The 25848-nt window shown below is 40.9% G+C and overlaps 1 protein-coding gene across 1 annotated transcript in view; it reads left to right on the top strand.

The window, feature by feature from the left end:
- CAPN9 (calpain 9) overlaps window positions 1-25848 on the top strand; it is a 329028-nt gene that overhangs the window by 233974 nt on the left and 69206 nt on the right. Inside the window, exon 17 of the mRNA XM_053711177.1 lies at window positions 14762-14840. Within this exon, the coding sequence (XP_053567152.1) occupies window positions 14762-14840 (79 nt within the window). The remainder of the gene's footprint in view (window positions 1-14761; window positions 14841-25848) is intronic.

Genomic DNA, 25848 nt, shown 5'->3' with positions numbered 1-25848 from the left:
GGGGATATCGTGCACGAGCACGTTTTTCCAGCTTACCGCTACTGTAGGCAACGCTGATATTGAGGGTTGAAGTGGAGCTAAATTATGCTCAACACTCCCTTTTCTGAGGCTAACACAGCCATTCAGACAACTCTAAATACCAGTGTTGTCTTAAGGGTGCGCTGGAAAAAAAAGCAGCGTTAGCACCGTGGATCTTTACCGACAAAACTCTAAATCTAGGCGAAAGTTTCCACACTTAATAAATATGTTAATCTACTGAAAGATAACATGAAAGTCTTGTAATTGCATGTTTTTTATGTCCCTTTATGGTGAAATTAACCTGCAACATTCTACACTGTGATTAGTTAGCTCGGAGCACAAGCTCATTTATATCTGCCAAAAAAAAGAAGACCAGGAAAAATAGACTCCGTCAAGCTTTTTAAGAGGTGTATCCCTAAACTGCACTTAATTTGGAAAACCTTGTAAACTATGCTAACAAAATGACTGTGTTAAATGATTTTAACTAATTTGCAATGAAGTGTTTAATTGCTGATATATATGATTTGAGTTTAATGTCAGTTTAAACATGGGACATGCTTCCCATTGAACATTAATATTTGTATAGTTTGAGTTAAATGGACATGAATGATAAATTTAAACTTTTATGATTCAGATAAGAGACTTTTTAATTTAATTATACCATCAAATATACTGTTTCACTTGGTATAATTTGCTGAAAACCATACCTAGGTAGGTTCAGGAGCAGTAATGTACTACTGGAAGAAAGCTGGTGATTGGTGGCACTGGCTACACACATTTGCTTCTTCTCATTGGCTCACTAGATGTGTTCATCTACCTCCCAGTGGTGCATTACTGTTCTGAAACTGACTTTAACTATGAGCTTAAAGCACTGGTTTTCAAACCTGTCCTAAGACCTCCCCAACAGGTTTTCTGGAATACCTTGGATGAGAGCAGGTAAAATAACCATGTTTATTAATCAGCTAATTGTTTCACCTGTGCTCTAGTTCAGATATCCACAAAATGTGGCCTCTTAGGGAGGCCTGAGGACAGGTTTGAAAACCAATGGCTTAAAGGGACACTGAACCCAAGTTTTTCTTTCATGATTCAGATAGAGAGTGCAATTTTAAGCAACTTTCTAATTTACTCCTGTTATCAATTTTTCTTCGTTCTCTTGGTATCTTGGTTTGAAAGAGCAGAAATGTAAAGCTTACAAGCTTGGCCATCTTTGGTTCAGCATCTGGGTACAGCTTGCTGATTGGTAGCTACATGTACCCACCAATCAGCAAGCGCTATCCATGGTGCTGAACAAAAAATGGGCTGGCTCGTAAACTTACATTCCTGCTTTTTCAAATAAAGAAAACAAGAGAGTGAAGAAAAATTGATAATAGGGGTAAATTAGAAAGTTGCTTAAAAACATAATTTATGCTTACCTGATAAATTCCTTTCTCCTGTAGTGTGGTCAGTCCACGGGTCATCATTACTTCTGGGATATTAACTCCTCCCCAACAGGAAGTGCAAGAGGATCACCCAGCAGAGCTGCTATATAGCTCCTCCCCTCTACGTCACACCCAGTCATTCGACCGAGAACCAACGAGAAAGGAGAAGCCAAAGGGTGCAGTGGTGACTGGAGTATAATTTAAAAATTTAGGCCTGCCATAAAAAACAGGGCGGGCCGTGGACTGACCACACTACAGGAGAAAGGAATTTATCAGGTAAGCATAAATTATGTTTTCTCCTGTTAAGTGTGGTCAGTCCACGGGTCATCATTACTTCTGGGATACCAATACCAAAGCTAAAGTACACGGATGACGGGAGGGACAGGCAGGATCTTTATACGGAAGGAACCACTGCCTGAAGAACCTTTCTCCCAAAAACAGCCTCCGAAGAAGCAAAAGTGTCAAATTTGTAAAATTTGGAAAAAGTATGAAGAGAAGACCAAGTTGCAGCCTTGCAAATCTGTTCAACAGATGCCTCATTCTTAAAGGCCCAAGTGGAAGCCACAGCTCTAGTAGAATGAGCTGTAATTCTTTCAGGAGGCTGCTGTCCAGCAGTCTCATAAGCTAAATGTATTATGCTACGAAGCCAAAAAGAGAGAGAGGTAGCAGAAGCTTTTTGACCTCTCCTCTGACCAGAATAAATGACAAACAGGGAAGACGTTTGTCGAAAATCTTTAGTTGCCTGTAAATAAAATTTCAGGGCACGGACTACATCTAGATTGTGTAGAAGTCGTTCCTTCTTTGAAGAAGGGTTTGGACACAAGGAAGGAACAACAATCTCTTGATTGATATTCCTGTTAGTGACTACCTTAGGTAAGAACCCAGGTTTAGTACGCAGAACTACCTTGTCTGAGTGAAAAATCAGATAAGGAGAATCACAATGTAAGGCTGATAACTCAGAGACTCTTCGAGCCGAGGAAATAGCCATTAAAAACAGAACTTTCCAAGATAACAATTTTATATCAACGGAATGAAGGGGTTCAAACGGAACACCCTGTAAAACGTTAAGAACTAGGTTTAAACTCCATGGCGGAGCAACAGTTTTAAACACAGGCTTAATCCTGGCCAAAGCCTGACAAAAGGCCTGAACGTCTGGAACTTCTGACAGACGTTTGTGTAACAGAATGGACAGAGCTGAGATCTGTCCCTTTAAGGAACTAGCGGATAAACCCTTTTCTAAACCTTCTTGTAGAAAAGATAATATCCTAGGAATCCTAACCTTACTCCAAGAGTAACCTTTGGATTCGCACCAATATAGGTATTTACGCCATATTTTATGGTAAATCTTCCTGGTAACAGGCTTCCTAGCCTGTATTAAGGTATCAATTACTGACTCAGAAAATCCACGTTTTGATAAAATCAAGCGTTCAATTTCCAGGCAGTCAGCTTCAGAGAAATTAGATTTTGATGTTTGAAGGGACCCTGAATCAGAAGGTCCTGTCTCAGAGGCAGAGACCAAGGTGGACAGGATGACATGTCCACTAGATCTGCATACCAGGTCCTGCGTGGCCACGCAGGCGCTATTAGAATCACAGATGCTCTCTCCTGTTTGATCCTGGCAATCAATCGAGGAAGCATCGGGAAGGGAGGAAACACATAAGCCCTCCCAAAGGTCCAAGGTGCTGTCAAAGCATCTACCAGGGCCGCTCCCGGATCCCTGGATCTGGACCCGTAACAAGGAAGCTTGGCGTTCTGTCGAGACGCCATGAGATCTATTTCTGGTTTGCCCCAACGTCGAAGTATTTGGGCAAAGACCTCCGGATGAAGTTCCCACTCCCCCGGATGAAAAGTCTGACGACTTAGGAAATCCGCCTCCCAGTTCTCCACTCCCGGGATGTGGATTGCTGATAGGTGGCAAGAGTGAGACTCTGCCCAGTGAATTATCTTTGATACTTCCATCATCGCTTGGGAGCTTCTTGTCCCTCCTTGATGGTTGATGTAAGCTACAGTCGTGATGTTGTCCGACTGAAACCTGATGAACCCCCGAGTTGTTAACTGGGGCCAAGCCAGAAGAGCATTGAGAACTGCTCTCAATTCCAGAATGTTTATTGGCAGGAGACTCTCCTCCTGAGTCCATGATCCCTGAGCCTTCAGAGAATTCCAGACAGCGCCCCAACCTAGCAGGCTGGCGTCTGTTGTTACAATTGTCCAATCTGGCCTGCTGAATGGCATCCCCCTGGACAGATGTGGCCGAGAAAGCCACCACAGAAGAGAATTTCTGGTCTCTTGATCCAGATTCAGAGTAGGGGACAAATCTGAGTAATCCCCATTCCACTGACTTAGCATGCACAATTGCAGCGGTCTGAGATGTAGGCGTGCAAAGGGTACTATGTCCATTGCCGCTACCATTAAGCCGATCACCTCCATGCATTGAGCCACTGACGGGTGTTGAATGGAATGAAGGACACGGCAAGCATTTTGAAGCTTTGTTAACCTGTCTTCTGTCAGGTAGATCTTCATTTCTACAGAATCTATAAGAGTCCCCAAGAAGGGAACTCTTGTGAGTGGAAAGAGAGAACTCTTCTTTTCGTTTACCTTCCACCCATGCGATCTTAGAAATGCCAGTACTAACTCTGTATGAGACTTGGCAGTTTGAAAGCTTGAAGCTTGTATCAGAATGTCGTCTAGGTACGGAGCTACCGAAATTCCTCGCGGTCTTAGTACCGCCAGAAGAGCACCCAGAACCTTTGTGAAGATTCTTGGAGCCGTAGCCAACCCGAATGGAAGAGCTACAAACTGGTAATGCCTGTCTGGGAAGGCAAACCTTAGGTACCGGTAATGATCTCTGTGAATCGGTATGTGAAGGTAAGCATCCTTTAAATCCACTGTGGTCATGTACTGACCCTTTTGGATCAAGGGTAGAATTGTCCGAATAGTTTCCATTTTGAACGATGGAACTCTTAGGAATTTGTTTAGGATCTTTAAATCCAAGATTGGTCTGAAGGTTCCTTCTTTCTTGGGAACCACAAACAGATTTGAGTAAAACCCCTGTCCGTGTTCCGACCGCGGAACCGGATGGATCACTCCCATTAGTAACAGATCTTGTACACAGCGTAGAAACGCCTCTTTCTTTATTTGGTTTGTTGACAACCTTGACAGATGGAATCTCCCTTTTGGGGGAGAGGATTTGAAGTCCAGAAGATATCCCTGAGATATGATCTCTAACGCCCAGGGATCCTGGACATCTCTTGCCCAAGCCTGGGCGAAGAGAGAAAGTCTGCCCCCCACTAGATCCGTTCCCGGATCGGGGGCCCTCAATTCATGCTGTCTTAGGGGCAGCAGCAGGTTTTCTGGCCTGCTTGCCCTTGTTCCAGGACTGGTTAGGTTTCCAGCCTTGTCTGTAGCGAGCAACAGCTCCTTCCTGTTTTGGTGCAGAGGAAGTTGATGCTGCTCCTGCCTTGAAATTACGAAAGGAACGAAAATTAGACTGTCTAGCCCTAGGTTTGGCTCTGTCTTGAGGCAGGGCATGGCCTTTACCTCCTGTAATGTCAGCGATAATTTCTTTCAAACCGGGCCCGAATAAGGTCTGCCCTTTGAAAGGTATGTTAAGTAACTTAGATTTAGAAGTAACGTCAGCTGACCAGGATTTTAGCCACAGTGCTCTGCGTGCCTGAATGGCGAATCCGGAATTCTTAGCCGTAAGTTTAGTTAAATGTACTACGGCATCTGAAACAAATGAATTAGCTAGCTTAAGTGTTTTAAGCCTGTTTGAAATCTCCTCGATAGTTATTGAGTCAAGAGTCTCTTCCAGGGACTCGGACCAGAAAGCGGCCGCGGCCGTGACAGACGCAATACATGCAAGGGGTTGCAATATAAAACCTTGTTGAACAAACATTTTCTTAAGGTAACCCTCTAATTTTTTATCCATTGGATCTGAAAAGGCACAGCTATCCTCCACCGGGATAGTGGTACGCTTAGCCAGAGTAGAAACCGCTCCCTCCACCTTAGGGATCGTTTGCCATAAGTCCCGTGTGGTGGTGTCTATTGGGAACATTTTTCTAAATACAGGAGGGGGGGGAAAAGGGTACACCGGGCCTATCCCACTCCTTAGTAATTATCTCAGTAAGCCTCTTAGGTATAGGAAATACGTCAGTACTCGCCGGGTACCGCATAGTATCTATCCAGCCTACATAATTTCTCTGGGATTGCAACGGTGTTACAATCATTCAGAGCCGCTAATACCTCCCCTAGCAGAACGCGGAGGTTTTCAAGCTTAAACTTAAAATTAGAAATGTCTGAATCCACTCTATTGGGATCAGAACCGTCACCTGCAGATTGAAGCTCTCCGTCCTCATGTTCCGCATACTGTGACGCAGTATCTGACATGGCCCTAGTATTATCAGCGCACTCTGTTCTCACCCCAGAGTGGTCACGCTTCCCTCTAAGTTCTGGTAATTTAGACAAAACTTCAGTCATAACATTAGCCATGTCCTGCAATGTGATTTGTAATGGCCGCCCTGAAGTACCCGGCGTTACCATATCACGCACCTCCCGAGCGGGAGATGCAGGTACTGACACGTGAGGGGAGTTAGTCGGCATAACTTTCCTCTCGTTGTCTGGTGAATGATGTTCAATTTGTACAGATTGACTTTTATTTAAAGTAGCATCAATGCAATTAGTACATAAATTTATATTGGGCTCCACTTTGGCTTTAGCACATATAGCACAGAGATATTCCTCTGAGTCAGACATGTTTAACACACTAGCAATTAAACCAGCAAACTTGGAAATACTTTTCAATTTACAAATAGTATGAAAAAAACGTACTGTGCCTTTAAGAAGCACAGAAAGTTATGACAGTTGAGTAACAATAAAACGGATAAACTATAAAATCAAATTCTTTCCGGTAAAAATACAATTTTAGCAAAGGATTGCCCCCATTAGTAATGGATAACTAACCCTTAAATAGCAGAAAAAATGTACAGAATATAACGTTTTTTATCACAGTCAAAGCACAATCTCACAGGTCTGCTGTGAGTGATTACCTCCCTCAAAATAACTTTTGAAGACCCTTGAGCTCTGTAGAGACGAACCGGATCATGCAGGGAAGAAAAACAGACTTGTGACTGAATTTCTGATGCATAGTAAAAGCGCCAAATTAAGCCCCTCCCCCTCACACACAACAGTGAGGGAGATCAGTAAACTGTCATAAATTAAATAAAATGCCCGCCAAGTGGATAAAAATAGTGCCCAAAACAATTTTTCACCCAGTACCTCAGAAAATTAAACGATTTAACATGCCAGCAAAACGTTTAACATCAAATAAATGAATTGTCATAGAAAGCCTGCTGCTAGTCGTTCTCACCGCAAGATAGGCTAGAGTTTTATGCATACAGTCTCATTCCAGTGAAGTGCCATTCCCCAGAATACTGAAGTGAAAATATACATACATGACAGCCTGATACCAGTTGCTACTACTGCATTTAAGGCTGAACTTACATTATATAGGTATTTGCAGTATTTTCTAGTCAATTCCATTCCTCAGAAAATAATATGCTGCTACATACCTCTTTGCAGGTGAACCTGCCCGCTGTCCCCTGATCTGAAGTTTACCTCACTCCTCAGATGGCCGAGAACAGCAACATGATCTTAACTACTCCGGTTAAAATCATACAGAAACTCAGGTAGATTCTTCTTCAAATTCTCCCTGAGAAGGAACAACACACTCCGGTGCTGTTTTAAAATAACAAACTTTTGATTGAAGTTATAAAAACTAAGTATAATCACCACAGTCCTCTCACACATCCTATCTATTAGTTGGGTGCAAGAGAATGACTGGGTGTGACGTAGAGGGGAGGAGCTATATAGCAGCTCTGCTGGGTGATCCTCTTGCACTTCCTGTTGGGGAGGAGTTAATATCCCAGAAGTAATGATGACCCGTGGACTGACCACACTTAACAGGAGAAATTGCACTCTCTATCTGAATCATGAAAGAAAACATTTGGGTTCAGTGTCCCTTTAAATCCTGTGCAGGGGTTAAACTCATATTTAAATGCAAGCAATAGTACACTAATAAAATGTTCTAACACATTTTAGCACTGAACTGCAAAAGCTCCATGTGGTGCTAAGTGTCAAAATTCTTTTCACCACATCTGCATTATAAAAAGTAAATTTATGCTTACCTGATAAATTAATTTCTTCTACGATACGACGAGTCCATGGACTTTATCCTTACTTGTGGGATATTAACCTCCTGCTAACAGGAAGTGGCAAAGAGCACCACAGCAGACCTGTATATATAGCTCCTCCCTTCCCTCCACCCCAGTCATTTGACCGAAAGTTTAGGAAGAGAAAGGAAAAGCTAAAGGTGCAGAGGTGACTGAAGTTATAAAAAATAAAATATAATCTGTCTGAAAAATGACAGGGAGGGCCGTGGACTCGTCGTATCGTAGAAGATATTAATTTATCAGGTTAGCATAAATTTACTTTTCTTCTACAAGATACGACGAGTCCACGGATTTCATCCTTACTTGTGGGATACAATACCAAAGCTACAGGACACGGGTGAAACTGGAGGGACAAGACAGAGACCTAAACGGAAGGCACCACTGCTTGAAGAACTTTTCTCCCAAAAACAGCCTCAGAAGAAGCAAAAGTATCAAATTTGGAAAATTTGGAAAAAGTATGAAGAGACGACCAAGTTGCAGCCTTGCAAATCTGTTCAACAGAAGCATTGTTTTTAAAAGCCCATGTGGAAGCCACAGACCTAGAAGAATGAGCCGTAATTCTTTCAGGAGGCTGCTGTCCAGCAGTCTCACCCTCTGTGTACAGGTCTACTGCTTACCCCTTCCCTTGCAGGGAAAAAATGTCAGCCAGTTCTGATATACCAAGTCTCCTCAGAAATAAAAGATTGAACATACCTCAATGCTGCTTGTAGCATGACACCGTTCTCTTGCACTACCTTCAGAAGCTCTGTGGGAACCAACATGGATCTTAGTAACATCTGCTAAGATCATCAACCTCAGGGCATAAATCTTCTTCTTCCATATGTCCCTGAGAAAAATAGTACTCACCGGTACCATTTAAAATAAAAAACTTCTTGATTGAAGAATCTAAAACTAACACCTCACTTTACCTTTTCCTATTACTAACACAGGCAAAGAGAATGACTGGGGGTGGAGGGAAGGGAGGAGCTATATATACAGCTCTGCTGTGGTGCTCTTTGCCACTTCCTGTTCAGTGACGTGCAGTCATAGGAGGCAGGTTAAGCAGCGCCTCACCTGTCCTATGTGTGTAATTACACCTTTTTTTGTTATAATTTGTAATAAAAAAAATATATATATATTTTTTTTTGTATACCCTACCCCCTCCACCCCCCGCATTGCCCGCAACCACCAAGTATTCATCTTTTTTTTTATTACTCAAGTCAATACTCATCCATATTGCTCAAGGAAGGGGAGGCTGTGAGCTGTTCAGCTGCCCTCCCGTTGCGCAATATGGATGTCTGAGGATTTTTTTCTTATGGGACCCGCAGAGACTGCCACCCAGTGGTTAAGTCTCTTAGTGCAGGGCCCATATCACTCCCAAGAGGCTGCTGTCTAAACGCCTCGGGAGCACAGCCAAGTGCTGCCAGCCAATCAGCGCTTGAAGTTGTGAGTGTCAGTGACGTCATCGTGGTCTGGACGTCCGGCGGCCGGGAGGAGAGTCAGAGACAGTAGACAAGAAGAGAGAGGCGCGCGCCGCGCCGCATAGTGAGTGAGTGAGACTGTGGGTGTGGTGGGCACTGGGCAGTGGGCTAAGGGCTAGTGAAGCGGCTTGACAATCATCAATGCCGTTGCAGGCTGACCAGCACATTGATGACTGCATGCAGCAGCCATGATTGCTTTACAGCAGTGCACTGAGTGAGACTCCACCTGCTTCCCCCTTGGCCCTCCGGTCCGGTCGTCAAGTTCAGAGTGACTACTGGCAGGCGGCATCTGATTGTGGGTAGTTCATGTGAATTATTTTATAAGGATATTTTTACTGTTCCCTTACTCTCTAGCAGCTAGAGAGTAAGGGAGCAGTAAAAATATCCTTATAAAATAATGGCTTGTATATAGAATGTTCATTGTGGGACTGCAGCATTGCACATTTTTGTTTAAAAAAATCCACTAATTTACTTGACTCACAGTCACTAATGCTGTACTTAGGCAAAACCCAACCCTCTCTATAAGAAATAAGAGATTGCAGTATTTTGTATTATTAGTATTATTATTTTTAACTGCACACAATATTTTGTTGTTACTGAGGTTTGAAAAAAATAAATTTTGGAAGATGCATGTGTTACTGAGCACTGGCAGACAGTGACACATATTACTAAGAAAGTGCAGAGATGTCTTTTAAAATGCTAAAGTAATAGAAGTAAATAATATTTTAATGCACATAATCTTTCTTCCAACATATAAATGGATGGGTGTAAAACATTATTGCTTAAAAGGGTTAATTCTGCACTATGAGAGCAATCAAATCACCTGTCAGACTACTGAGATTTATTCTTCTCCTATTCCTTTTACAACAAACCCTCACCTTACTTTTACTACATACATTACATGATTCAATAAAAAATATAGTCTAGCTGCAATCTAGTAGTAGACTAAAATATAAAATATGTAGTTCAGAGATTACTTTTCTATTTAACTATTTCAAATTCCAGTATATTTTTTATTGAATTATGTAATGTATGTAGTAAAAGTAAGGTGAGGGTTTGTTGTAAAAGGAATAGGAAAATAATAAATCTCAGTAGTCTGACAGGTGATTTGACTGCTCTCATAGTGCAGAATTAACCCTTTTAAGCAACAATGTTTTACACCCATCCATGTATATGTTGGAAGACAGATTATGTGCATTAAAATATTATTTACTTCTATTACTTTAGCATTTTAAAAGACATCTTTGCACTTTCTTAGTAATATGTGTCTGCCAGTGCTCAGTAACACATGCATCTTCCATAATTTATTTTTTTCAAACCTCAGTAACAACAAAATATTGTGCAGTTAAAAATATATAACTATTAATAAAAAATACTGCAATCTCTTATTTCTTATAGAGAGGGTTGGGTTTTGCCCAAGTACAGCATTAGTGTGAGTCAAGTAAATTAGTGGATTTATTTAAACAAAAATGTGCAATGCTGCAGCCCCACAACATTCTATATACAAGCCATTTTACATAGCAAAAGTATATTTGTATAGCATAGTTAACATAACAAAATAAATCTAAGCAAATGTTAACATGGTTTGAAAGCAAGAGAAAACATGCAGCTTTATTCTGTATTTTTATTTGTAATTATTAGCATTTACTTATTTTCAACATTCCCAGAAAAAAAAGTCAAAAAGAATAATGGCCGGAATCAGAAGTCAGTTCACCTTTTCAGGGTGTGTCATGCATTGGTGCTGGGTTTCCATAAGGTAACCCACAGACACGCATGTTGCACCCCTCTCGCAAGGGATGATGTTAAAATCCCAATGTTTTCCAACAGATGCTGTAGGAACAGGCATCACGGCAAATGAACTGGTGTAGCTGGGATTTAGTGTCTTTGTGTTTTTTATTGATTAATCTGATTGGAAGTCTCTCAGCCATTTTTGAGCGCTTAATTACTAATATATACTGCGTGAGTGTGTGTACTGTGTATATAAACATTTATTGTGTGCTCCATCCTTTTGTAATGCAGAATTTGCAAGGTTTTCAAATAGATTTTAATGTGATCAAATTTAAATACTACATGAACAGTCATGCTATGCACTTTGTAAGGGAACTCTATAGTTTGCAAGGGACACAATGTTCTAATAAAATGCTCTAAAAAATCTATCACTTTAATTTTCTTTTCTTTTAACCCCCTACTAGCAGGTGTCAGCTATTGCTTACAAATAAAATAGCTAGATAAGATTGATACAATTATTAATGGCTTCTCCATTTATTCATTTATCACTCATCTGTCTTTTTTTTTTAATGATATATTATAATAGAGAGACATATGGTATATTAGGTTTATTTATTTTTTATTATATCCTGGAAATACTGCAAATCCCAAGATCTGTGGGTCTATCTGTCTGTGTGTGTGTGGGGGGGTGGGTGTCTGTGTGTGTGTGGATCTGTGTATGTGAGGGGGGTCTGATTGTCTGTGTTTGGGGGGTTGTGTGGGTGGGTCTGGCTGAGTATTTGTTTCTGGCTGTCTCTTTGTGTTTCTGGCTGTGTGTGGGTGGATCAATCTCTGTGTGTGTGGGTTAGTCAGTCTGTGTGTGTGTGTGGGGGGGGTCAGTCTGTGTGTGTGGGGTCTGTCTGTGTGTGGGGGTCTGTCTGTCTGTGTCCAGTACTTGTGTTATGTGCTATTTCCCATGATGCTCAGCCTGCATTTCAGCTGGCTGAGCATCATGAGAAATGTAGTTCCAAAACCTCAGGAGGGCCACAATGCCCTCCTGAGGGCATTGTGCTAGAGGTTAACATACCTAACTCTTTTCAGGTGTGAAATACTTGTTGATGCCAGTAATTTAGTGATATGTATGTGTGTGTGTGTATATATATATATATATATATATATATATATGTGTGTGTGTGTGTGTGTGTGTGTGAGAGATTCTTGTGTGTATCATGGCGAGTGCCTCACCTGCCTCTGACCTCACCGCACGTCACTGTTGCTGTTAGCAGGAGGTTAATATCCCACACACAAGTAAGGATGAAATCCGTGGACTCGTCGTATCTTGTAGAAGAAATACAGGAACAACCTTTGCAAGTAATTTGCACTGGCGCATACTGTATATTGTATAGGTACCAGTGTTATCACTATTCCAGAGGATATTCTCCTCTTTCCATTGCAACTGTAGCCTCATTCGAGACCCCTTTATTATATTAAACCTAACTACTGGTATCTTAGATCTAGAATTAATCGCTTACCACCAGGGTACCATCCACTGCCTTCACTGCGTAAAATCCTAACTTTAATCCCTTTCATTACATAAATCCTTTCCTAACTTCACAAATCCCTTACTAAAGGTGGTGTAACCTGTTATTGATTCCCCCAATAGCTACAGTAACCTTATTACCCCAAATTACAACTTCATTGCTGCATGACCTCTTTGTAACCCAAAAGCTGATGTTATTCCCTGCCATAGCCTCCTAATCCATTTACTCAGATTAACTATTATCCATGAACTCCCACATATTAACCCCTTCCTAACCAGATTATATTAACTACAAACCTCAGTATCCTCAAAATCATATCATCTATAACAGAGCCAGACTGGAAATAAAAAGCAGCCATGGAAAAATGTGAAGATCAGTCCTTCTTTCCGTTAGGTTCGTAGAATGTACATGCCCCATTTCTTAAGGGAATTACTGGTATATTCCTTTTACAAATATTGATTTTCAATTTGGCATTAAAAAAACAATGCCAAATTGTTGTGTTATATGCACCCTACAACCCAGTATCATTCATGACTGAAATGATTGTCCATAGTGTGACATGGAGAAGGCACTTAAAACTGTGTCGCTCTGTCTCACACTCTGACTTGACAATAGAAACTATTCAAAGGAGGGTAACTAAAATGGTATGTGATCTAGGGAATAAAGCTTACAAGAAATTACTTTGCAATATTTATACATATAGATCAGAGTAGAGTAGAATAGAATAGAGGTAATACAGCTGCATGGCCTCACCAGCTGCACCACCCTCTTAAATTGTAGCTGGCCAGCCCCAACTGCTGTGGCCCACGAGGACAACTGCTGGTATCCTGGTAGACCAACCTAGCCTTGCACTACAATACCCCTTTCTAATAAAATCAATATTACTAAATAAACCTCATATCGCCTCCTCTAACCCTATTTACTCTAATTGCAACAACCTCACCTAAAACATTCTCTTTATGTGGATTCAAATTTCCCCTTTGCATTCAAAAGCTGTGTGCATCTAAAGTACAGAATAGTAAAAGTACAATGCAGTAATGCTTGCCCCCATTTAGTTAGCACTTCACAAATAAATTAAACACATAGTTGAAGTCCTGCATCAGCTGTGCTGCTGAGCCACAGACTGTGATTGACAATGACATGGATAAACAAAATACAATTCTTTCCAACCTGTTCTAAGGAACAAAGGTCTAGTTTTAATTATAACAGGCTGGAATGCTTTGAATTTATTTGATACATGAATGAAGGTGGCAGTTCTATAGTTCTCTGCCTGGTGAAATGGTAAGTGTGGTCTTCTACTTTTTCTGACTACACGGGTAATATTGATGCATTGTGTCTCCAAAATGTGATTTTAGCTATATGTTTAACCCCTCCGTGGGGTTAAATAAACTACCTCAAATGTTGATATTTATAATTACAAGATAATTTAGACACTTATCTGTACCTTAAATAGATTGATCATTTGTGTGCACAGTCTACTAATTAGTTTAAAGTGAAGGTAAAGTTTTCACTTTCTCTATATACATATACATTAGTCAAATTTTAAACAATCTAATCGCTACCTTCTTTGCCCCAAACAATTATATATTTTTCTAATAAACATCTTTTTTATTTCCCTACCATGCGTGACAGACTCCTCCCATCAGTAGTGACAGTCTGACGTATAGAGCTCTCTCTAGAGCGCATTCACGAGGATTCCACAAATTGCGCATAGCGTCTTCTACAGTCACCAATAATCTTGTTATAATTCTATCACTCCGGATTTGAGACACCGATATTGGCCAAGTTTTTAACAAAGCGCCCTACGTCTTATTAAAAAAAAAACCATTTGCAATGCATTCAATAACCACAGATTTGCTATAAGCATGCGCGCAACGGGAGCGTGCTTGTCTTCATAGTCAAATAACATTTCAGGGACGCATGCACAAATCATCCAAGAGACTAATGACGTAATATGACGGCCGCCTAACGGCCAGTATTTCAATTGGCTACTGTTAAAACGTGACCTGCAAGCTAAAAAAAACAAAAAACACAGGGTTGAATTTTGCAATTGAAATAAGGCAACTAAAAACGGCGAAAACTCAGTGTATAATAAAAATATCAAAAAATGATGAATGAAATTACCATTATTTTAGGGTGAACTGTATACATGACTAATGTGATATAACGAACTTTACCTTCACTTTAAGCTGTGGTAAAGTATAATTTGATTTTGTGCTTGTATTCCCACATCAGTTAGTGTATACTAATTAGAAAGGTATCAAATGTTATTACATTTGAAAATACAGATATTTGTAGTACATACTTTAAAATTGACTAAATATAAATAAAACTATTCTACAATGTATAATGCAATTAAGCTAATTGATTTCAAATATGCTCGTTTTCAGGGAATCTTCCTTCAATTTGACACAGACAAGTCAGGCACAATGTCTTCATATGAGCTTCGACTTGCTTTGAAAGCTGCAGGTAAAATGAATTTACAGAGAACAAAGAGGGCTTGAGTAGGACAAGTCTTGCCAATTCTAATTTAAAATTGTAAGCACAGAGGCCTTGGGAATAAATGTTCAAGGAAATGTTGTTGTTTTTTTTAGAAAAGTGGAAGAAGCAAATGGGAAGGACATTCTCCCATTTCAGTAAAGGGTTTATCCAACTATAGTCTTCAAGGCTCACTTTAATTAAATACATGTGCATCTATTTTGTTTGATTATCCTTAAACCCCATATTGTTTGTAGTTCTTAAAGGGACACTGTACCCAAAAAATTTCTTTTGTGATTCAGATAGAGCATGAAATTTTAAGCAACTTTCTAATTTACTCCTATTATCAAATTTTCTTCATTCTCTTGGTATCTTTATTTGAAATGCAAGAATGTAAGTTTAGATGCCGGCCCAATTTTGGTTAACAACCTGGGTTGTCCTTGCTGATTGGTGGATAAATTCATCCACCAATAAAAAAGTGCTGTCCAGAGTACTGAAACCAAAAAAAGCTTAGATGCCTTCTTTTTCAAATAATGATAGCAAGAGAACGAAGAAAAATTGATAATAGGAGTAAATTAGAAAGTTGATTAAAATTGCATGCTCTTTCTGAATTACAAAAGAAAAAAATTGGGTACAGTGTCCCTTTAAGGACCTATGTTAGACATTTCGATGGGAGATCATGCTCATCTGCATCCCATTCAATTTTAATATAATATGGAATATATTTAGTGGATCAGACTTTGTTTTGTTTGTTTTAAAACCATCTCAGAAATAAACCGATAATACAATAAACCAACAATGCAATAGGAACTCTTTAGAAACCAAATTATAACAAAATATAGTAAAGACATCAGTGTCCTCTTCAAAGCTGGGGATGTGCAAACTCCAAATTAGTTATGGTGCGTATGATGTCTGACAAACTGAAAACATACAAAGCAGGTTGTTACATTGGGCCAGATAGTGCATAGTGAGAGTTGCTTAAAGGGACATGAAACCCAAAAATGATTCAGATAGAGAATACAATTTTAAACAACATTCTGTTTTACTTCTATTATATAATTTGTTTCACTCTCTTTGTATCATGTGTTAAAGGAGCAGAAAATTCACTACTGGTTTCTAACTGAACACATGATTGAGCCAATGACTATGTGTATATATATATGCAGCCACCAATCAGCAGTTAAAACCTAGGTTCTTTGCTGCTCCTGCGCTTTCCTAGATAAATCTTTCAGCAAAGGATTACAAGAGAGGGAAACAAATTAAATAATAGAAGTAAATTGGAACATTGTTTAAAATTGTATGCTCTGCCTAAATCATGAAAGAAAAAAATTGTGTCATGTCCCTTTACAGTGACATAATATTATTGAGCATGATTAAACTCTTGCGGCAAATAAGTAACATACAACTGTAACTGCTATTAATTTCTAAACAATGTTAAACAATAATTTACTATTATTTGGAGCCTGTCATGTCCAGTGCAAACCCATTTTTCATTTCACCTGTCTTGAAATGGTGAAAGGGGGGGTGGGTTTAAACTCAATCTGGATGAACAACTGAATTGCAAACCCAAGACCACTAAGCCTCCAGGCTCCACCACAATTATCGCTATCCCCAACCTCCCACAAATCCTAAAGCAATCTTCCAACCCCTTTTGTCTTAAGCATCATTTATCCATATGAACGTTGTTCTACTTTCCGGTGGTCTGAAACTACACCAGCATTTCCTCCTATATGCATTTTAAACAACTTGATTTTGGTGAAAGGCTCATTTTTAGAATTAAAGGGACATTCCAGTAAAAATTTAAATGCACTTAAAAAAATATTTGCACTTTACATGCAATGGCAAAAATGCTTCGAATAAAAGTTATCACTGTTTTAGTGCTAGCATTTTTCTCTGCATGTGCATGTGAAGCATAGCGAGATATTTCCAGTGCGCCAACATTTTAAATACTGCAGCTGCTCAGAGCGCCAGTGGGGCTTGTATCATATGAACAGTTCATAAATTGAGCCATTACCAGATGGTACAATCACTTTAGGCTCTCTGAGCAAGTGCATTGTTTAAAATGCTGGTGCACGGTGCATACTTAAATACACTTTTGAAACAGCTACAGCTTTTACTGGAAGCATTTTTGCTCATATATGTATGTTACAAACATGTTTCTATTCAAAACTGCTAGATATCCATGTGGATTCCAATTTTGGCTGGAATATCCTTTTAAGTAATTCTTCTCCTTAGATTGGGTAAATAGTGACTGTTTCCTTCACCATGTACACAGTGTTCTTAAATAGCACGATTCATGCATCAAACATTCCTATTTGGTAAATGGGAAAACAACAAGAACTACATATAGCTGAAACCATGGGCCCGATCCGATATGCAGCGTTGCCCGCAAATGCCGGCGACGCTGAATTTTGCGCTGGTTTGGTATCCTATATACGGCGTAACCTAGAAGTTACGCTCGTATATTTCTGCCGTCGCCCGTAGTTTTTTGGGCCATAGGCAGGTATACCAAACCAGCGCAGTTTGGTATCCAATATACAGCGTAAGGACTTACGTGGCGAAAATGGAGAAATCTTACTCCATTTTCACCTCGCCACAAAATGCAGCCGTAGTAAGCCTTACGCTGTCTATTGGAGCCCCGTAACTCCCTAAACTAGCTACAAAATAAACTCAACACCTAACGCATGCGCAATGTCTATCTACCTGTCAACCGCGATCCCCCGCCGCAATCCCCAATAAAATATTTAAACCCTAAACCGCCGCTCCCGGACCCCGCCGCCACCTACATTAACTACCCCCTAATGTGATCCCCCTACACCGTCGCCAACTACAGTATATTAAACTACCCCCTAAAGTGAGCCCCTTACACCGCCGCCATCTACCTTACCTACCCCCTAAAGTGAGCTCCTACCCCGCTGCCATCTATTTTAAAATTATTAACCCCTAATTTAATCCCCCTACCCCGCCGCCACCTATATTAAATTAATTAACCCCTAATTTAATCCCCCTACCCCGCCACCACCTATATTAAATTATTTAACCCCTAATCTAATCCCTCTACCCCGCCGCCACCTATATTAAATTAATTAACCCCTAATCTAATCCCCCTACCCCACCGCCAGCTATATTAAATTATTTAACCCCTAAAATACTAAACCATCCCTACCACTAAACCTAAGTCTAACCCTACAAATGGCCCTGAAAAGGGCTTTTCTTCTGTTAAGTGTGATCAGTCCACGGGTCATCATTACTTCTGGGATATTACTCCTCCCCAACAGGAAGTGCAAGAGGATTCACCCAGCAGAGCTGCATATAGCTCCTCCCCTCTACGTCACTCCCAGTCATTCTCTTGCACCCAACGACTAGATAGGATGTGTGAGAGGACTATGGTGATTATACTTAGTTTTATACCTTCAATCAAAAGTTTGTTATTTTAAAATAGCACCGGAGTGTGTTATTACCTCTCTGGCAGAGTTTGAAGAAGAATCTACCAGAGTTTTGCTATGATTTTAGCCGGAGTAGTTAAGATCATATTGCTGTTCTCGGCCATCTGAGGAGTGAGGTAAACTTCAGATCAGGGGACAGCGGGCAGATGAATCTGCATAGAGGTATGTAGCAGTTTTTATTTTCTGACAATGGAATTGATGAGAAAATCCTGCCATACCGATATAATGTCATGTATGTATACTTTACACTTCAGTATTCTGGGGAATGGTACTTCACTAGAATTACACTGTAAGAAATACATAAAGCTGTTTAATAACTAGAGATTATGTTTAACGTTTTTGCTGGAATGTAAAATCATTTTCATTTGCTGAGGTACTGTGTGAATAAATGTTTGGGCACTATTTTTCCACTTGGCAGTTGCTTAATCTGTTTTTCTGACAGTTTCTGTTCTCCCTCACTGCTGTGTGTGAGGGGGAGGGGCCGTTTTTTGGCGCTTTTTCTATGCATCAAATATTTCAGTCAGCAACTCATTGTATTCCCTGCATGATCCGGTTCATCTCTACAGAGCTCAGGGGTCTTCAAAACTTATTTTGAGGGAGGTAATTTCTCTCAGCAGAGCTGTGAGAATTATAGTTTGACTGAGATAAAAAACGTTTATTCTGTAATTTGTTTCCTGCTTTCAGAATTTGTTATCTTTGCTAATGGGATTAAACCTTTGCTAAAGTTGTGTTGTTTACAAGGATTGAGGCTATAACTGTTTCAATTTATTAATTTTCAACTGTCATAGATCTTCTGTGCTTCTTAAAGGCACAGTACGTTTTAATATTATTCTAATTGAATTGTATTTCCTAGTTGCAAGTTTATTTGCTAGTGTGTTAAACATGTCTGATTCAGAGGATGATACCTGTGTCATTTGTTGCAATGCCAAAGTGGAGCCCAATAGAAATTTATGTACTAACTGTATTGATGCTACTTTAAATAAAAGTCAATCTGTACAAATTGAACAAATTTCACCAAACAACGAGGGGAGAGTTATGCCGACTAACTCGCCTCACGTGTCAGTACCTACATCTCCCGCTCAGAGGGAGGTGCGTGATATTGTAGCGCCGAGTACATCTGGGCGGCCATTACAAATCACATTACAGGATATGGCTACTGTTATGACTGAGGTTTTGGCTAAATTACCAGAACTAAGAGGTAAGCGTGATCACTCTGGGGTGAGAACAGAGTGCGCTGATAATATTAGGGCCATGTCAGACACTGCGTCACAGGTGGCAGAACATGAGGACGGAGAACTTCATTCTGTGGGTGACGGTTCTGATCCAAACAGACTGGATTCAGATATTTAAAATTTTAAATTTAAACTGGAAAACCTCCGTGTATTACAAGGGGAGGTGTTAGCGGCTCTGAATGATTGTAACAGAGTTGCAATACCAGAGAAAATGTGTAGGTTGGATAAATATTTTGCGGTACCGACGAGTACTGAGGTTTTTCCTATACCTAAGAGACTTACTGAAATTGTTACTAAGGAGTGGGATAGACCCGGTGTGCCGTTCTCACCCCCTCCGATATTTAGAAAAATGTTTCCAATAGACGCCACCACAAGGGACTTATGGCAAACGGTCCCTAAGGTGGAGGGAGCAGTTTCTACCTTAGCTAAGCGTACCACTATCCCGGTGGAGGATAGCTGTGCTTTTTCAGATCCAATGGATAAAAAGTTAGAGGGTTACCTTAAGAAAATGTTTGTTCAACAAGGTTTTATATTGCAACCCCTTGCATGCATTGCGCCGATCACGGCTGCAGCGGCATTCTGGATTGAGTCTCTGGAAGAGAACATTGGTTCAGCTACTCTGGACGACATTACGGACAGGCTTAGAGTCCTTAAACTAGCTAATTCATTCATTTCGGAGGCCGTAGTACATCTTACTAAACTTACGGCGAAGAATTCAGGATTCGCCATTCAGGCCCGCAGGGCGCTGTGGCTAAAATCCTGGTCAGCTGATGTTACTTCTAAGTCTAAATTGCTTAATATACCTTTCAAAGGGCAGACCTTATTCGGGCCCGGGTTGAAAGAGATTATCGCTGACATTACTGGAGGTAAAGGCCATGCCCTGCCTCAGGACAAAGCCAAAGCCAAGACTAGACAGTCTAATTTTCGTTCCTTTCGTAATTTCAAAGCAGGAGCAGCATCAACTTCCTCTGCACCAAAACAGGAAGGAGCTGTTGCTCGCTACAGACAAGGCTGGAAACCTAACCAGTCCTGGAACAAGGGCAAGCAGACTAGGAAACCTGCTGCTGCCCCTAAAACAGCATGAATTGAGGGCCCCCGATCCGGGATCGGATCTAGTGGGGGGCAGACTTTCTCTCTTCGCCCAGGCTTGGGCAAGAGATGTTCAGGATCCCTGGGCGCTAGAGATAATATCTCAGGGATACCTTCTGGACTTCAAATACTCTCCTCCAAGAGAGAGATTTCATCTGTCAAGATTGTCAACAATCCAGACAAAGAAAGAGGCGTTTCTACGCTGCGTACAAGAGCTCTTGTTAATGGGAGTAATCCATCCAGTTCCACGATCGGAACAGGGACAGGGGTTTTACTTAAATCTGTTTGTGGTTCCCAAAAAAGAGGGAACTTTCAGACCAATCCTGGACTTAAAGATCCTAAACAAATTCCTAAGAGTTCCATCGTTCAAGATGGAGACTATTCGGACAATTTTACCTATGATCCAAGAGGGTCAATACATGACCACTGTAGATTTAAAAGATGCTTACCTTCACATACCGATTCACAAAGATCATTATCGGTACCTAAGGTTTGCCTTCCTAGACAGGCATTACCAGTTTGTGGCTCTTCCATTCGGATTGGCTACAGCTCCAAGAATCTTCACAAAGGTTCTGGGTGCTCTTCTGGCGGTACTAAGACCGCGGGGAATCTCGGTAGCTCCATACCTAGACGACATTCTGATACAAGCTTCAAGCTTTCAAACTGCCAAGTCTCATACAGAGTTAGTGCTGGCATTTCTAAGGTCACATGGATGGAAGGTGAACGAAAAGAAAAGTTCACTCGTTCCACTCACAAGAGTTCCCTTCCTGGGGACTCTTATAGATTCTGTAGAAATGAAGATTTACCTGACAGAGGACAGGCTAACAAGACTTCAAAGTGCTTGCCGCACCCTTCATTCCATTCAACACAGACCACTGCAACTGTGCATGCTAAGTCAGTGGAATGGGGATTACTCAGATTTATCCCCTTCTCTGAATCTGGATCAAGAGACCAGAAATTCTCTTCTATGGTGGCTTCTCGGCCACATCTGTCCAGGGGGATGCCATTCAGCAGACCAGACTGGACAATTGTAACAACAGACGCCAGCCTTCTAGGTTGGGGTGCCGTCGGGAATTCTCTGAAGGCTCAGGGACAATGGAGTCAGGAGGAGAGTCTCCTGCCAATAAACATTCTGGAATTGAGAGCAGTTCTCAATGCCCTCCTGGCTTGGCCCCAGTTGACAACTCGGGGGTTCATCAGGTTTCAGTCGGACAACATCACGACTGTAGCTTACATCAACCATCAGGGAGGGACAAGAAGCTCCCTAGCTATGATGGAAGTATCAAAGATAATTTGCTGGGCAGAGTCTCACTCTTGCCACCTGTCAGCAATCCACATCCCGGGAGTGGAGAACTGGGAGGCGGATTTCTTAAGTCGTCAGACTTTTCATCCGGGGGAGTGGGAACTTCATCCGGAGGTCTTTGCCCAAATACTTCGACGTTGGGGCAAACCAGAGATAGATCTCATGGCGTCTCGACAGAACGCCAAGCTTCCTCGTTACGGGTCCAGATCCAGGGATCCAGGAGCAGTCCTGATAGATGCTCTGACAGCACCTTGGGACTTCAGGATGGCTTACGTGTTTCCACCCTTCCCGTTGCTTCCTCGATTGATTGCCAGAATCAAACAAGAGAGAGCATCAGTGATTCTAATAGCACCTGCGTGGCCACGCAGGACTTGGTATGCAGACCTGGTGGACATGTCATCCTGTCCACCTTGGTCTCTACCTCTGAAACAGGACCTTCTGATAAAGGGTCCCTTCAAACATCAAAATCTAACTTCTCTGAAGCTGACTGTTTGGAAATTGAACGCTTGATTTTATCAAGACGTGGATTTTCTGAGTCAGTTATTGATACCTTAATACAGGCTAGGAAACCTGTTACCAGAAAGATTTACCATAAGATATGGCGTAAATACCTATATTGGTGTGAATCCAAAGGTTACTCTTGGAGTAAGGTTAGGATTCCTAGGATATTGTCTTTTCTACAAGAAGGTTTAGAAAAGGGTTTATCTGCTAGTTCATTAAAGGGACAGATCTCAGCTCTGTCCATTCTGTTACACAAACGTCTGTCAGAAGTTCCTGACGTCCAGGCTTTTTGTCAGGCTTTGGCCAGAATTAAGCCTGTGTTTAAAACTGTTGCTCCATCATGGAGTTTAAACCTTGTTCTTAATGTTTTACAGGGCGTTCCGTTTGAACCCCTTCATTCCATTGATATAAAGTTGTTATCTTGGAAAGTTCTATTTTTAATGGCTATTTCCTCGGCTCGAAGAGTCTCTGAATTATCAGCCTTACATTGTGATTCTCCTTATTTGATTTTTCATTCGGATAAGGTAGTCCTGCGTACTAAACCTGGGTTCTTACCTAAGGTAGTTACTAACAGGAATATCAATCAAGAGATTGTTGTTCCTTCTTTATGCCCAAATCCTTCTTCAAAGAAGGAACGTCTACTGCACAACCTGGATGTAGTCCGTGCTCTAAAATTTTACTTACAGGCAACTAAGGAATTTCGACAAACGTCTTCTCTGTTTGTCATTTACTCTGGGCAGAGGAGAGGTCAAAAAGCTTCCGCTACCTCTCTTTCTTTTTGGCTTCGTAGCATAATTCGTTTAGCTTATGAGACTGCTGGACAGCAGCCTCCTGAAAGAATTACAGCTCATTCTACTAGAGCTGTGGCTTCCACTTGGGCCTTCAAGAATGAGGCCTCTGTTGAACAGATTTGCAAGGCTGCAACTTGGTCTTCGCTTCATACTTTTTCCAAATTTTACAAATTTGACACTTTTGCTTCATCGGAGGCTATTTTTGGGAGAAAGGTTCTTCAGGCAGTGGTTCCTTCTGTATAAAGAGCCTGCCTATCCCTCCCGTCATCCTTGTACTTTTGCTTTGGTATTGGTATCCCAGAAGTAATGATGACCCGTGGACTGATCACACTTAACAGAAGAAAACATAATTTATGCTTACCTGATAAATTCCTTTCTTCTGTAGTGTGATCAGTCCACGGCCCGCCCTGTTTTTAAGGCAGGTAAATATTTTTTAATTTATACTCCAGTCACCACTTCACCCTTGGCTTTTCCTTTCTCGTTGGTCCTTGGTCGAATGACTGGGAGTGACATAGAGGGGAGGAGCTATATGCAGCTCTGCTGGGTGAATCCTCTTGCACTTCCTGTTGGGGAGGAGTAATATCCCAGAAGTAATGATGACCCGTGGACTGATCACACTACAGAAGAAAGGAATTTATCAGGTAAGCATAAATTATGTTTTTGCGTGGCATTACCCCAAAGTAAACTGCTCTATTGCCAGCCCTTAAAAGGGCTTTTTGCGGGGCATGCCCCAAAGTAAACTGCTCTTTTACCAGCCCTTAAAAGGGCTTTTGTCGGGGCTTTGTCAGAAAGTAAACTGCTCTTTTGCATCTAATCTAAATCCCCCTACACCGCCGCCACCTATATTAAACACATTAACCCCTAATCTAATCCCCCTACACCGCCGCCAGCTGTATTAACTATATTAACCCTAATTATATTAGGGTTAATATAGTTATTATATATATTAACTATATTAACCCTAATTATATTAGGGTTAATATAGTTAATATCATTATTATATTATATATATATTAAGTATAATAACCCTATCTAACTCTAACATCCCTAACTAAACTCTTATTAAAATAAATCTAATATTAATATTATTAATTAAAATATTCCTATTTAAATCTAAATACTTACCTATAAAATAAACCCTAAGATAGCTACAATGTAATTAATAATTACATTGTAGCTATTTTTGGGATTATATTTATTTTACAGGTAACTTGGTATTTATTTTAACTAGGTACAATAGCTATTAAATAGTTAATAACTATTTAATAGCTACCTAGTTAAAATAATTACCAATTTGCCTGTAAAATAAATCCTAACCTAAGTTACAAATACACCTACACTATCAATAAATTAAATAAACTACAAATATCTAAACTAAAATACAATTAAATAGACTAAACTAAATTACAAATAAAACCAAACACTAAATTACAAAAAATAAAAAAAATTACAAGATTTTTAAGCTAATTACACCTATTCTAAGCCCCCTAATAAAATAATAAAGCCCCCCAAAATAAAAAAATTTCCCTGCCCTATTCTAAATTAAAAAAGTTCAAAGCTCTTTTACCTTACCAGCCCTTAAAAGGGCCTTTTGCGGGGCATGCCCCAAAGAATTCAGCTCTTTTGCATTGAAATAAATATACAATACCCCCCCCGCACTACAACCCACCATCCACATACCCCTATTTTAAACCCACCCAAACCCCCCTTAAAAAACCTAACACTACCCCCCTGAAGATCTCCCTACCTTGTATTCACCCAGCCGGGCTGAACTCTTCATCCGATCCGGGCGATGTCTTCAATCAAGCGGCAGTGAAGTCTTCTTCCATCCCGGTGATGTCTTCAATCAAGCGGCAAAGAAGTCTTCTTCCATCCGGGCGATGTCTTCAAGCAAGCGGCAGAGAGTCTTCTTCCATCCGGCGATGTCTTCAAGCAAAGCAGCATCTTCAATCTTCTTTCTTCGCTCCTCCGCCGCGGAGCATCCATCCGGCACGACGACTTCCCGATGAATGAGGTGCCTATAAATGACGTCATCCAAGATGGCGTCCGTCGAATTCCGATTGGCTGATAGGATTCTATCAGCCAATCGGAATTAAGGTAGAAAAATCTGATTGGCTGATTGAATCAGCCAATCAGATTCAAGTTCAATCCGATTGGCTGATGTCGTCGTGCCGGATGGATGCTCCGCGGCGGAGGAGCGAAGAAAGAAGATTGAAGATGCCGCTTTGCTTGAAGACATCGCCGGATGGAAGAAGACTCTCTGCCGCTTGCTTGAAGACATCGCCTGGATGGAAGAAGACTTCTTTGCCGCTTGATTGAAGACATCGCCGGGATGGAAGAAGACTTCACTGCCGCTTCATTGGACATCGCCCGGATCGGATGAAGAGTTCGGCCCGGCTGAGTGAAGACAAGGTAGGGAGATCTTCAGGGGGGTAGTGTTAGGTTTTTTTAAGGGGGGTTTGGGTGGGTTTAGAATAGGGGTATGTGGGTGGTGGGTTGTAGTGTGGGGGGGGTATTGTGTTTTTCTTTTACAGGCAAAAGAGCAGAATTCTTTGGGGCATGCTCCGCAAAAGGCCCTTTTAAGGGCTGGTAAGGTAAAAGAGCTTTGAACTTTTTTAATTTAGAATAGGGCAGGGA

Source organism: Bombina bombina, chromosome 4 (assembly GCF_027579735.1).
Source record: "Bombina bombina isolate aBomBom1 chromosome 4, aBomBom1.pri, whole genome shotgun sequence".
NCBI classification, from domain to species: Eukaryota; Metazoa; Chordata; class Amphibia; order Anura; family Bombinatoridae; genus Bombina; species Bombina bombina.
The sequence above is the reverse complement of the archived record's forward strand: the minus strand, read 5'-3'. Positions and strand labels throughout refer to the sequence as shown.